Raw genomic sequence first — 14247 nt, 5'->3', positions numbered from 1 at the left:
AGTCTGGCGTGGTTGGACTTGTCATAGAGGGTCGTCGCACATCAGCACCTCCTCCTCCGCATAGTCCAGGTGTGAAGCCAGAGACATCCTTCAAATTAGCCGTGTCAACGGGTTGGGCACGATGCTCGCAACCGACGCATTTAATAGTAGCCTTACCACGATATCCTGCGTCCGGTTGTCACCTCAGCGCAAAGATTCTGGCGTCTTCAACAGCAACTCTGATCATCTTCTTCAGGTCGGCTTTCCAATCGCTTTCACGCCACTTCTCCCATCGGCCGAACCCTTCATCAGCTTCTAGGTTCAACGTCTCATAACCTTCTTTGATGACCTTCTGAATCGCGGCTGGCGACTGATGCGTCTTCTTGCCATGCTGTGCTTTCAATAATTCGTGATAATGAGATGAGACGCTAATCAGGGCCTCGACCGATCGCTTCAGGGTGTCGGACTGGGGACCCCCATCGCAATATGACTGTTTGAATCTGTACAGAACTTCGTTTCCCTCAATGAGCTTGTAGAAAAAGTCATCGAAACTGGCCGGATCAGGTAGAAAACCGTCACCCTTTGCCAAACAGAATGCAGTTAGACTCGCAAGCGTCGCACACAAGTCTTCCCGAATGTCTCTGAGGTGTTTCAGGTCGGCGGCATACTGCGTGAGAAACCGCATGAGTGACAAGAGCGAGCCCCAAATATACGCCCAATGATGCTGAAGGCGTGTCTTGGTCTGTTCGAGGTGGGTAACAATACGTAGTATGATGCCCAGCGCAAGGCTGTACAGGCGGACGTCCAGTCTCTTTCTTAGGTTGTGGCTAAGAATATCGGTACATACATCCAGAATGGCAGTCGCAGGGATCCTTGCAGATGTGACCAATGGAAGGTGAGGTGGCCTTTGACGACATAGTCGAAATAACGCTTTTGCATCCAGCGAACAAATTTTTTTGACCAGTGCAGGGTCTTCCACGATGATCCTGATGGACAGCAGGCTCAAGACGGCGTATGCTGACTGTCGTGGGCCACGATAGGCATGGTGTGAGATATACGAGGTCATTGACAGGAAGGCAGAAAATGGTGTCTCCTTATCTTTCTCGGCAGGTAGATTCAGAAGATTCGCAGCAAATAATTTGTTTGCTTGGGTGAAAGAGTACAGCGAAAGGATACAAGCGGCATCTTCCCCGGGTAGAGAAAGGAGCATAGCCTTGGCTTCCTCTTCTGATGGAGGTGCTGCTTTCTTTGCGTCAGTTGACAACGACCGAAGTCCAACCATGACAAGCGTCGAATTCAAACTCCACGGTACAGGATAATCATCTTGAACAGACACATACTGGTCACGTATGACTAGACATGCAATGGCAAAATTGCGAACCAGAAGTCTGATTGCTTCCTCGTTGACGAAGTCTTCTAGCCGGTTCTGGTACACGTTTTGAGCTTCGAATTTGTTGTAACTGGACAATATGCCAATGACCATAGATGCTTTGAGGCTGGTTGTGGGAGATTCGGGTATATCGTGGACATACTGGATTGAAGATGAGAATAACTTCTGGTCAGAGGGAGTGTGCCTACCTTCATCAACGCCGAAAAGAGATCGCGGTGCATGAAATAGGTGACCAGACTTGAGTGGAAGCCGCCGGCAACCAGTGCGAGGGCAGTATCAAGTGCTTTGCTTCGCAACGAATCCTTGTCCGCCTGGCGAATGGTTGTTTCAAGGATGTGGACGAGATCAGACATTGACATATCAATCGTGTCCAGCCCGGAAAGTACTTCGATCACATCGGTATTGGGGTTCGTGTACTTTTTCGTGAATACGGCGCACAGGAAAGCTGTCAGGTTCTTAAAGATGTCAATTTCAATGCGTTAATCAGGAGCAAATTCAAGAGTAACGTACGTCAAAAGCATTTTCGTTCCGGGAGGAATCTCCCGAGCCCGCTTCAATTATGGCACGTTTGAAGAATACCCTCATCTGCGTCTAAATAGCCGTTAGACGTGGGAAAGGGGCCGATGCAAGCGTGAGAGCTGACTATACTTGCATATGGACAAGGTCGAAAGCTGTCATGGGCTCGAGAATATCATAGAGACGCTGCTTGTCAGGCTTGTGAAGGAAGAACTCCCGCCAGAACCCCTCGGATGGCACCGACTCATCACCATCCTCATTTGCGAGAACATTGAATAGATGGAGGTAGAGTTGGATGATTTTGGGTTCGAAGGAGTCTGGCCTCGTTTGTTGGGTCAAGGGAGTCTCCATGGCGATGGTAGGAGTCCGGAGCTGAGTTAGTTGCGGAGCCAATCCGATCTCATAATCCTTGGTTGAGGCGAAAGTTGGTACTATGGTGGCAAGAGAAATGATCGAAGGCTGCGGCAGAATTGAACGAAATATGCAAAGTTGGACTGCCGGCGTTGACCTGTTTAGCCTGCAAATGTGATTGATGGCGACAACACAATTGGCTGATGCCAGTGTCAGAAGTGCAGAGATATTTGTCTGCTGAGCAAGTCACTCACGGACAGCACTTGTTTTGAGCCCAGGCCATCACGTTCCATATGTGTCTACCTCGTCTACGTCCAGCACTAGGCAGATAAAGAAACATATCAGACCAAAAAAGTTGCATTATCTGTGTCACGTGTAAAAAATGCTGTCACGTGTTAATGTTGCTGTGTCACGTGCGTGTTGAAATCAGCCGCCGCCGATTGGCTGGTTGCTGGAGCGAAGTCGGCTGACAAACTGGGATGCAGAGAATGACGGAACTGCCTCCCCAACCTGCGCCTCCATGTTCAAGATATACATACACTCATACTCCTCCAGTTCTAGAGCCTCTCCTCAGTACCGAAAAACGGCGCACTTACGACAGACCTCTAAAATGTCGACGACACAATTTATCCCAGCAACGTCTTCATCCATTCTCTTCTTCCGGGCCCTGGCAATTGCCTCGGTCGCGAGAGCATGTCCGCACCATTCGTTGAGGACCTTCTCTTCCAGTATAGCCCCTCGACAATCATCGAAGAGAGAGTTATACACTGCGCCGTCTTATCAACCCCATACACTGCCTGCCGATTTTCCTCTCCCTCCTAGAAACACCAACATCCCTGACACCTCGATCGCTGGACCCAACCCGCAACTCAGTGAAAAGAGACAAGACAAAAGAGACGCCGTACAGCAGAACACACTAGAGGAAGCTGCAAGTATAAGCGTACCAGAAAGAGTGGCACAGAAACCGAAGCCAGTACAGACGGCGCAACCCGAGCAGACCAAAACAGCGAAACCCCGGCGAAGTAAACTACGGCCTCGGAAGGCCGCCATGACCATAACACCCAATGCGCTTGTCCATCTACGCGAACTTCTGGATCAACCCAATCCCAAGATGATCAGGGTTGGTGTCAAGAATCGTGGCTGCTCAGGCCTCGCATATCACCTGGAATATGTGGACAAGCCCGCTGCCTTTGATGAGATTGTTGAGCAAGAGGGGGTTAAAGTCTTAATCGACAGCAAAGCACTATTCAGCATCATCGGCAGTGAAATGGACTGGCAGGAAGATAAGCTGAGTGCCAGGTTCGTCTTTAAGAACCCCAATATCACTGAGCAATGCGGTTGTGGCGAGTCCTTTAGCGTCTCATAATAGACAAATGGATCGAATGCTCCGAACCCAGCAGGACATATTTACGAGAGCCAATACAATGGTCAAGACCCTGTACAGCCAATCCCTCTATATGGCAGCCCGTTATTGAGAACCATGAGCATCCCCTAGTACACACCCTTTTCATAGTCGATTACCCGGACATCGTCGAATCTGGGTCCGTTCTTCTTGACAAATGCTTGGTGTATTGGATCGGTGGCAACATAATAGTCTCGATCCTCCTTCGAAGCGAACTCGACGACAAACCCATGAGTGAATCCTCCCTTTTGAGTCGGTCAGTCCCCGTCTTTCGACTTCGCGAATGAGTGGTGGGACTGGACGAACCTGAGCACCTTCCGGGCTGTTATCTACTCCGCCTGATGAGGAGACAATATATGGCTTGTTGGATGTTGGGTGGATACAAGTGTCTTTCAGGGACAGCATATCATCGCAAAACTGTTTTATGTTAACTATGGTCTGTCAATGCATCGGTTGTCAAGTCCAACCTCTTTTCTCTCGGTTTCGCTCAGTGCAGATTTGAGTTTGAAAAGGACGATATGTACAATCGCCATTTTTACGATGCTTCGGTCAAGTCTTGCTGCTATGAATGAAAATGTACTTCCTTATGACGACCCTGACTCCTGTTCTTTCCGGATTGATCATCAAATCTATTCGTGCGGATTGTCAAGTTGATGTTATCCCAGCCTGCTCGATAGCCTGCGGACACTTTTGTGCGGGGTACATGTCCATTGCGTTGCCCCTCTGAAGCTTGTTCATCCTTTGTTGACTGCAGAGAGAAGTATTCCTCGCGCACAGTCAACTTTTCTTGAAAGAACAATACTCAGCACATTTCCACCTCACGAGCTCCTCGAGCCTCTCGCGTTAGTAACCGAGACGAGATCCTCCCAACGATACCTACACTGCCACTTGAATTCATCCATTCCGCTTGCCCGTCCGTTGCTCCGAGCATCGATATCTGCGATAACGGTATATAATCCTAACCTCGCACCTCAGAGAAAACCACCTCTCTAGCCGTCGGCTAGAACAGCCGGGGTCTTCCCAATAATCCTTCTTTTCCTCGTTCCCAACATGGCTAGCCACTCTCACGACGGCGGGCCTTCTCACTCTCACTCCCACGATCACACAAATGGGGCGAACCATGGCCATACGCATGAGATCCTCGATGGGCCGGGCTCATATCTGCACCGCGAAATGCCCATAGTGGAGGGCCGCGACTTTAGCGATCGCGCGTTCACAATCGGGATTGGTGGGCCAGTCGGGTCAGGAAAGACAGCACTGATGCTCGAACTCTGTCTAGCCCTCCGGAAGGAATACAATATCGCGGCCGTGACAAACGACATCTTTACAAGAGAGGACGCCGAGTTCCTGACGAAGCACGGCGCGTTGACGCCGGAGAGGATCGTGGCAATAGAAACGGGAGGATGTCCGCACGCCGCCGTCCGCGAGGACATATCGGCCAATCTCCTCGCGCTCGAGGGCCTCCACGCAAAATTTCAGACCGACCTGCTCCTGATCGAGAGCGGCGGCGACAACCTCGCGGCAAACTACTCGCGTGAGCTGGCCGATTTCATCATCTACGTTATCGACGTCGCCGGCGGGGACAAGGTGCCCCGCAAAGGTGGCCCGGGCATCACGGGCTCGGACCTGCTCGTGATCAACAAATGCGATTTGGCCGACGCTGTGGGCGCGGACGTCGATCTGATGGAGCGGGAGGCGAATAAGATGCGTGAGGGCGGACCCGTCGTGAGGGCCGTCATCAAGAACGGCGTGGGCGTCCACGAGACGGTCGATTTGATCCTGTCTGCGTGGAAGAGCACCGCGGGCTATCAGCGAAGCAAAGAGCAGTGGGCCAAGGGCGTACCGAGGGGAAGCGGCGAACAGCCCGCTGTGAACAGGTATACAAGTGTATTCGCTGGTTCAAGGTAACATGCGTTAGTGATAGGGATATGAATGCTCGGAGTCGGTGTTCATTCACAACAGCTGGGCTGTCGGGCATGGAAGGAATCAAAGGACATTGCGGCACTTTGCTAGGCGGGATAGTATGGAAAGGAGGATCTTTGCGGAGGACAGACATACATACATATATCATGTCTGTTTGTGCGATTTGGGCTACCATTCACCGTAACAATCCTACACCCCTTTCTTAGCAAATCTCGACAACGCCGGCCCCAACTCGAGTTTATCCTGCTTGAGCCTCTCTTTCTCCCTCTCGGCTCTCTCCTTCTTCATCTCCTCCAGTCTCATCCGCTTCTCGTCGATGATATTCTTCCCACCTTTCTTCCGTAAGTACCTCCTAAGTGCACTATTCTTCCCTCTGGCCCGGTTCTTCTCTCTCGCCTTCAACTTAGCCAGGGGATCCTCCGCGGGCGCGTCGAGGTCCTTTTCGCGCCTGCGCTGCTCCGCGCTGCGTGCGTCCAGGGTACCGATGAAATTGGGGTCCAGAGCGATAGTCTCTGGTTGGAGTTTGGTGAGAAGAGATTTAACTTCGGTTTCTTGTCTCTGTTTGCGCGTCTCGTATGGATTGACCTCGAGGGCGTCGTAGTTGGGTTCGCCGGCCCCGGGGACGATGATGCTGCTAAACCCTTCCGAGTGCGAGATGCCGAGGATGTCATCAAATGGACAGAACTGGACGTTTTCGACACGGTGGCCGTCGTTGCCCCAATTGAGATAGGGGGACTGGACCTTTGGAGGTCCGGATGATGGTGAGGTGGTGAGGAGGTCTTTCCAGATCGTCACAGCCGTACCACTTGCTACAGCTGCAAGGCCGCGGTCTGATATACTTATCGAAGACGCGGGTTGTCGCGTTGTGTAAGAATGAATCTCTTTCCACGTCCGAATGTCCCAGAGTTTCAAGCGCAGATCTTGTCCACCGCACAACATGTAATTACCTGAACGGTCGACTGCTATTGACCGAACAGGACCAGAGTTCGATTGGATCTTGACCAGTGGCGTCGTAGAATTGGGCGACCAGAGTGAGACTGTACCGTTCTGATGACCGACATGGAGAATAGCATTGTAGGGATTTTGAGCAAGGGCAGTCGGTGGCCCTTTTCGGGTTGGGTGTTCAGCCACTATCTGGCCAGTCGATGTGTCCGTGTATCGAAGGAATCCACTATTCTCGATGCCGGCAAGGAGGAAATGGTATGGGAGGAATTCGAGATGCGTGGTCTCAACATACTTTCTGAGGCAATGGATTTCAACTCCCGCATGGTCGTAAATGTAAGTGTGTTTTTTCTGCGCCACAGCGAAATATTGATCGTTGTGTAGCCATTTCGCGTCTCTTACTGTCTCGTTCAAGTGTAACTCGCATCCTGGTTTGCCTGCGCGCCATTCGCAGGTTGCAATATGGCCTTTTCTGCCCGCGAGGAGCAAACTGCGCCCGTTCCTCGTATAGTCGGAGACGTATGGCCCCAGATCAAGCCTGAATTCGATGGACTTGTGTGCTTGCTGGAGACCAACCGCATCTAGGATTTCCTCTTGCCGGACCTTGTATGTCTTCTCAAGTTCCGTCTCTGGTTGCAGAAATCCCTCCTCGTTCTCGTACAGTATCTCCGCATCTTTGGCATTCAAAACTGCAGTACGGTATTTGGTCTCGATTCTTTTCAGGTTCGCCCGTAATTTCTTATCCTTGACCTCGTTCACTCGAACAGGGCGCCCTCGGCCATATTTCCTGCGTGCGTCGGCCACTCGTTTCTGATTTTCCTTGTCTTCGGTGGTCAAAGGCCCTGTGCTCGTAGGTTTTCGTTTGGTGGGAGGTGGAAGATTTTGGATGGTGAGTTGACCGTCGCCATTCTCAACGAGGCTCTCCATTGTTCCAAAATTATCTTGTGAGTTAGACGCTTTACAGTGCTATGGCGCTCAATCGAAAAAGATGGTCAAAAATTTCAGGCCTCTACTACCCGAAGTTGGACCGAGCTCCACACCGCCAACTGAGGTCATTTGGTGACCACTGTTCCTCCCACCCACCTCCTCCCACGGTACAGAGCACCAACGGAAGCCCTCAACGTGTTGCTCCTGTGCATACACGTATTATCCTGCGTGCACTCAGACTGTGGATCTGACTCCCCTCATCCCCTAGGTAATAAGGCCAGCTACCTAACCCCACCTTTTCACGCCTTAGCTTCTGAACAAGCTTGACCAAGGATTTCTCCTCTCGAGTCAATTGAGAGGCCGTCGTCTGCGTTGATTCGAAATCTTGTTTGAGCATGTTGCCCCAGACCTGGGAAGCTCCCATCCCTCTCCGTCAATATGCGGCCTTCCAACAACTCCGAGCCACGAAGCATCCCCTCCAAAGCTCAGGCCCCTTAGGTCCGCTATTAGGCTTCTCAGACCACAGAGCTGTCGCCATACAGCGCGAGGTGGTCAGCCTCACTTGTCTGTGCCTTGACTGAACCGCCATAAAAGTTCTCACACGAAAGGCTGACGAGTCCGCACACGTCAGCGGCTGCAAATGAAGCTCTAGCTCTCTACTCGGGGATAAAAGCTGGTCCTCTGCCAGGTGTCCTGGATTGAAGCTGAAATTCCGTTACCGAACACTCGCGATTCACGAGAAAAATGTTGCTACCTATGCTTCTCTTTGTATTCTATGTTTCAATTATCGCTGCTCAATCCACAGTCACGGTGCGCGACAATGCCCACAATCTTACCTATGTAGGTTTCACCTTCGCAGGGACCGAACAGTTTCAGGGCATCAACTTTGGGCAGGACACATCTGGCGCCAACCGCTTCAAGCCACCCAAAGCCTTCACCTATTCCACAGGTACCACCATCCAGGCCACAGCTGCAGGCGCTGCTTGTCCGCAGAACACGATCTTGTCTTTCCTGGGTGCCATCAGCCAGAATCCTGGCGTTTTCAATGTCTCGGAGGATTGTCTGAACCTTGAGATTGTGAGACCTGCTGGAACAAAGCAAGATGCAAATCTTCCTGTAATGGTCTGGATATCTGGCCAAGGTGATGAAGAAGGTTCATACAACTACTCGTTATACAACCCTACAGCGCTCGTGACAGGTGCTGCTACCAAGGGCACGCCGGTGATATATGCGTCGATGAACTACCGTGTCAATATCTTTGGATTCGCCAACAATCCCGCGCTTAGGACGGAAGGGTCGCTGAATGCTGGTTTGCTCGACCAGCGGCTGGCACTGCAGTGGATCCAGTCCAATATCGCAACATTTGGAGGAAATCCAAAGAATGTCACAATATTTGGCGAAAGTGACGGCGGCGTAAGCGTGGGCTTGTAAGTATCCCCAGCGAACGATGCCTACCCTTGACAGAACTATACCCGGAGAGTTATATCTCTTAGCTTGTCGAAACTAACGTGCAATAGGCATATGACGTCCTTTGGCGGGAACGGTAAGAATTGGCGGCCAGCTGCCGATTGAGATGCTAATTCCGACATTACCAACAGGCACTGCTCCCTTTCGGCGTGCTATCATGCAGTCTGGGGCCGCAGCGAGCGATCCTGGTGTCAGTGGAAATGCGACCTCCACGAACACTGCGGCGGTGGCTCAATTGGCAGGCTGTACAGGGACAAATAGCAGTCTAGTCTTGGACTGTCTCCGAGAGATATCCATGGTCCAGCTCCTGAATGCCGTTCTCTTATTTGAGAATTCAACTACCGCTACCGAAGCTAATGGTGCATCTCAAGATTTATTCTTCCCGACTGTTGACGGAAGCTATATACCGGCCGCTCCCTCGAATTTAATCCGCACAGGTCGGTTTCACAAAAACATCTCCATTATTGCTGGCTGGAATGAAAATGATGGCAGCATCTTCGTGCCTCCAACACTAAATGGGTCATCTGCTGCACAGGCTTTTCTGAATTCATCGTATCCGCATCTCAACTCAACTACGCTATCAACGCTGATCTCAATGTACCCAATCAGCGACTTCATTGCGGTCGCCCAAGCCACCCAGATCTCACCTTATTTCCTGCAAGCATCTCAGATCTACCGCGACATCAATTTTGCTTGTCCATCGATTGATATATCTCACCACGTTACTCGGTTTGGCAGCACAAGCTACCTGTATGTGCTCAACACGACTTCATTGAGCAGCGTGCTGCAACTTTTCAATGCGAGCTTCGAAGGAGTCATTCATTTTTCCGATGTACCTTTCGTCTTTAACCAACCCAACGTCGGTTTTGGAACTACGGCCGCGGCGAACGTGACTGCAACCAGGATGTCGGGTAGTTGGGCTCATTTTGCCGCAACAGGGAATCCGAGTGGCGATTCTGCTATCACTCTCTTCGGCTGGACTCAAGCCTTTAACAAGACCCAGGCTGCAGTGCCGAGTCAGAATGTGACAGGTGCGAGCATTAGAGTCATTGGCGGTCCTCGTGCTGGACAAGCGCAATTGTCGTCAAATGGTGAAGCTGCAGTGGAGCCTCGGCTTTTGGAACGATGTGCATTTATCAATTCGGCGGCGTTTTATCAGCAGCTGCAGACGTAAATTTCTGCGATAGTCACCGTTTGTTGAAGGACCCCGGGCCATAATACTCAGGCTGACACTCTATCCCAGAGCCTCGCGCTGGGCCGTAGGAAATATTAATACTATCTGGCGAGAGATTCTCAGCGGCTGCATGCATATCTGGTTCATGATCCTTTGACGGATCGTAGTACTACACTATCTGATATTACTATTTACGAGGAATAAGTACAATCTGCCGACAACAGCCGAGGGTTGGGAATTAGTAGTCTTTGGTACTCCTGTGGAAGCCTCGTGAGTCTACAAGGCTGATTTTATAGCCTAACCTAAAATGGTTAGACTGTCATTCGGCAATATGATTTCATTCTTGCCTTCCTTTCACAGTTGCACTTGCGAAGTCGGAGTTGGATTCTTCAACTACTACTAGTACGTTGTTACAAATGGCCACCGACAAAAACCCAGAGTAATGTGATCTTTCTTTTATGCCTTTTCTCTTAATTTCTTTCCAACCTGGCAAATACATTCTGCATACACTCAATTTATGGTCTGGATCAGCTAGACTCGGCTGCCATGTCGTTCGGCATCTTGCCACCCGAGGTACACTCTATGATTATTGGGCTGGTCGCAGACAACTCATCATGGAAAGAAGGACTACGTCTTCGATGTGTCAACCGTAGGTCGTCTCGGGAAGTCCGTCAATTCATCTCAATGGAATGTGCCCAATGACACTGTTTCTGGCAGGTCTCTTCGATCGTGAAATTCAGGCTCAATACTTTGATTTTGGCAACATTCACACCAGCATGGACGAGGATACGGATCGAATAACACTAAGAATGGGCCTCCAGCACTTATACCGATTATTGAAGGGACAGATATGTGCCCGACAACCGAGAACCGCCCTTATTGCACACCTAAAAGATGCTGTTAAAATCCTATTATCGACACCCACATTCCATATCCCCGACAGTTGCCAAGCAAGATATGTCCACACAGTCAATGGCACAATACGACTAGAGCCAGGAGGTCGCGCATCTCAGGCTGCATCCATGGTCGCGCTTGGAGTTCTCGATTTCCTGGCCGGTGACAAGATCCCACTGTGCGTGCCGCTGGCTCGTCTCACCCGAAGTCCGCGGCAGATCGACTCCCTCTCTTGGGCTATCGTGACGGCAATTTCCATGAAAGACACTGCCACCATCAAAACTCTTGTGGAACAACTGCCTGATATGAGCGTTCGGAAGAATATATGTGCCGATCCCCTACGCTTTGCCGTGACTAGTCATTGGTACGACATGGTCCAGTATCTCCTGGACCACGGTGCGGATGTCAACGCCCCACATAATCATGCACATTGTTCACCAAAATACGAGCGAATGCTCATCGAACAACCTTGTCTATCGGGTGACGTCAGAATGGTTACGCTGCTACTTGAGCCCCAGTATGGCCTCAAACTCGATGCAGCAGACTGTGATAGACTTCTTTGGTCGATCGTGCGGAAGCTCGCGGTAGGCCAAACTGATGACACAAGTAGTATCGAAATCATCCGTCTTTTCTTACGAACAGTACCTCGGAACACCAAAGGTTCCGTGCAGCACCTCGTCGTGCATCTTGCTGTGGTATACGACGTTCCGGAGCTGATTCCGATCGTTGTAGAGATGGGCTACGATGTGAATGAGACAGAGGGAGGGAGATCGCACCTGTCTCTTGCGGCAGCCCGTGGACAATTCGAAGTGGTCAAGGTACTGCTCGACCATGGAGCGCGGCACGGTCTTCAGAGTGACCTTGATGCTGTGCGGGCAGCCTGCGTAAATGGAAGGGCAAGCGTGCTTCGCACGTTGCTTACAAGAGTGACTACCATTGACGAGTACGGTCATGCCTTGGCTGCCGGTCACTTCCTGCTCGCAGCCAAGGCAAGCTGCAGCGACCATGAGACAATGTCGCGTTACATCGAAGTGTTGGATTGCCTCTGGGAACATGGACTGGATCTCAATGCCGCCAACTGTGGTGTCAAAGCTCTGAGGTTTGCCATTGAAAATAATCACAGCGTGCTTGAAACAAACCTTTTGGGAAAGGGAGTTCATCTGCCTGATAGTAATCCATCAGACGCAAATCTTGGAAAGTCCGTGACCGACATGAGCATAAGAGAGAACTCCTAGTATCTAACACGTTAATCGAAGTTCTTCAACTTGTTTCACTTTGACGCGTTGATAGCACATGTAAGAGTTGTTTGGTTGCCAACAAGCCGACCTTTGTGAGAAGGGCCGTTTCATTTTCCATAGTAAATGCGCCACCCATTTATCCTAAATGGGTAAATCCGAAAATGAGCTAGTCCGAATCCGGGCCTCTGTACAGAATAACTTACTAAGTACTTACCTTGCCAACAAGTTCAATGCACAAAACTACTAAGTACTACTGAGTAGTAGTAGTGATACAATCAACGTTTGTTTGAAGATAATGTCATTTATCTATCGGTCGTCCCAATCTTGACGTCGTGTGGAAGAGAGCTAGCTAGCTAGCTGGTCGTTCCTTCCCAATCCAATCAAAAATTTCCCATCCCATAGCCGCACCGGTGCGTCCTTCCTTGCTATCCTCATATTCGTTACACGGGTGAGTAACTCGGTAAGAACGTAACGAGTGGCAGTCATGGTTAGAAACGATCCGAGTGACTCAATTTACTTGTTTAAACCCTCTTTCTTCTGTCCAGAAACCTCGTCGAGTTGTTCTTGGTCCCTCTTCTCCTTCCACTTCAGCCCCGCCCCGTCCAACAGACTCCAAACCCTGGAGATCTTGCCTTGTTCGAGGGCGTAGAAGACGTGCTCGTAAAACGTGTCCTGCGTGGTCGGCGTGGGCTTGTAGGTCAACTTGATCCTGGCGGCGATCGAGCCATCGTGTTTGTCGCCACCAGGGTCAGAGGGAGATGAAACGCTGGTGGTGGTGGTGGTGGTCTTCAAGTTCTCCGCGACGAGCATGTCCACCGCAAAGTGCAGCCCGGGGAGGTCTCTCTTGCTGTCCCCTATGAGCCTCGCGTATTCATCGACCTCCATGGGTGCCGAGTCGTTGTGGACCACGCCGTGCTTGACGAATTCGTCGAGATCTCCAGGGCCGCATCTGCTGGAGTTGATCTTGTCGATGTAGGCCAGATACTGGCGTCTGAGGTCCCCATCAAAGGGTTTAACGGTCGGTTTGTTGGTAGGAGCCCACACGTAGCTTTTCCCGTGCCATCATTAATATATGTTTGTAGCGGAGAGTGATGGTGTGTAGCTGAGTATTAGTTGAACAGGGTTTGTTTTCACTTACTCGTCATCTTCGTCCTCGTCACGGTCTCGGTCCTGCAACACATATCTCTCCTTGCCATTGGGCTCGGTCTCTTCCATGATGGCGATCTCGCTGAGATTCGATATGATATTGTCGATGGTCGTCCCAATGTCCGTGTGGTTGGAATGGTGACCGTGGTGCGACGAGTCACGGTGTCCGTGTGCGTCGTGCGGCATTAGAGTAAGAGTTCGAAAACGTTGATACTTGGCGCTTTAGAATTGTCGAATTGTCTTTGATTTACTGGTCAAAAAGGGATGAGAGGAGGCATTCCTAAGCATCCTCTGGCCGCCTTTATGGTTATACGCGCTTTAATATGAAGATCTTCCTGTCATCAAACGATCAAGTCCATCGTACCACTTTCACGTGACCACGAACGGCCTTCCAATCGGGTTGACCCTCGGCTTTTAGGTGCTTGTGACAGTCAATCTACAAGAGCACTCTGCGAAAAGACGTTGCCAACGTTCATGTTGATCCTGTCCCACTGTCCAGCGGTGAATGATAAAGATGAGAAGCTGGATGCGAATCGGTATATGGTACATGTTCAATCACATGATCAATAAAAGGGGCATTGTACGGCCTTGAGGCCGCCCAACCTTGACCCTCTGAATAACGGTCCTAGCCTCGTCGACACGTACCGAGTATACTCTTCTGTGTGTGGGGGCTGAGTAGGGGCAGAAATCTGCTATCTAGGAGTTTCGAGATATCTAGACGGCGCAGGAGCTAAACTTGCCAACGCTGGCCCGCCCCCTCTAGGCGACTACGGATGAGGTTGATTAATCAATGTTGTGGCGATCCTGTTCCTTCGAAAGGTCTAAAATGTTTTAGCGAAGGCGCAAAAGTACTATAGAATCGCATCTTCAAGGGGCTGGAGATTGAGAAAGGTGGTTT

General features: G+C 50.7%; 7 protein-coding genes across 7 annotated transcripts; 4 read left to right on the top strand and 3 right to left on the bottom strand.

Moving 5' to 3' along the window:
* Positions 1-178: 178 nt before the first annotated feature.
* Positions 179-2236, bottom strand: AYO21_10390 (hypothetical protein; the record flags this gene model as incomplete). Its single annotated transcript, XM_022660311.1, has 4 exons — positions 179-1510; positions 1558-1824; positions 1880-1960; positions 2018-2236. The coding sequence occupies 4 exons, from the start codon at positions 2234-2236 to the stop codon at positions 179-181; spliced, it is 1899 nt and encodes a 632-aa protein (XP_022507392.1).
* Positions 2237-2846: 610 nt separating this feature from the next.
* Positions 2847-3602, top strand: AYO21_10389 (hypothetical protein; the record flags this gene model as incomplete). Its single annotated transcript, XM_022660310.1, has 1 exon — positions 2847-3602. One exon carries the CDS (start codon positions 2847-2849, stop codon positions 3600-3602), a length of 756 nt encoding a protein of 251 aa, XP_022507391.1.
* Positions 3603-4688: 1086 nt separating this feature from the next.
* AYO21_10388 (urease accessory protein UreG) lies at positions 4689-5546 on the top strand (the record flags this gene model as incomplete). Its single annotated transcript, XM_022660309.1, has 1 exon — positions 4689-5546. The coding sequence occupies one exon, from the start codon at positions 4689-4691 to the stop codon at positions 5544-5546; it is 858 nt and encodes a 285-aa protein (XP_022507390.1).
* A 204-nt stretch (positions 5547-5750) lies between these two features.
* Positions 5751-7430, bottom strand: AYO21_10387 (hypothetical protein; the record flags this gene model as incomplete). The annotated part of the gene is made up of 1 exon (XM_022660308.1): positions 5751-7430. The coding sequence occupies one exon, from the start codon at positions 7428-7430 to the stop codon at positions 5751-5753; it is 1680 nt and encodes a 559-aa protein (XP_022507389.1).
* Positions 7431-8174: 744 nt separating this feature from the next.
* On the top strand, positions 8175-10071 carry AYO21_10386 (hypothetical protein; the record flags this gene model as incomplete). The annotated part of the gene is made up of 3 exons (XM_022660307.1): positions 8175-8857; positions 8948-8973; positions 9029-10071. The coding sequence occupies 3 exons, from the start codon at positions 8175-8177 to the stop codon at positions 10069-10071; spliced, it is 1752 nt and encodes a 583-aa protein (XP_022507388.1).
* Positions 10072-10617: 546 nt separating this feature from the next.
* On the top strand, positions 10618-12200 carry AYO21_10385 (hypothetical protein; the record flags this gene model as incomplete). The annotated part of the gene is made up of 2 exons (XM_022660306.1): positions 10618-10720; positions 10789-12200. The coding sequence occupies 2 exons, from the start codon at positions 10618-10620 to the stop codon at positions 12198-12200; spliced, it is 1515 nt and encodes a 504-aa protein (XP_022507387.1).
* A 516-nt stretch (positions 12201-12716) lies between these two features.
* AYO21_10384 (hypothetical protein) lies at positions 12717-13535 on the bottom strand (the record flags this gene model as incomplete). The annotated part of the gene is made up of 2 exons (XM_022660305.1): positions 12717-13251; positions 13342-13535. 2 exons carry the CDS (start codon positions 13533-13535, stop codon positions 12717-12719), a joined length of 729 nt encoding a protein of 242 aa, XP_022507386.1.
* Positions 13536-14247: the final 712 nt, after the last annotated feature.

The sequence above is a fragment of the Fonsecaea monophora genome (genome assembly GCF_001642475.1).
Source record: "Fonsecaea monophora strain CBS 269.37 chromosome Unknown Scaff118, whole genome shotgun sequence".
In the NCBI taxonomy this organism is placed as follows: domain Eukaryota; kingdom Fungi; phylum Ascomycota; class Eurotiomycetes; order Chaetothyriales; family Herpotrichiellaceae; genus Fonsecaea; species Fonsecaea monophora.
Note: the sequence above shows the minus strand (reverse complement) of the source record. Positions and strands in the feature narration are given on the sequence as shown.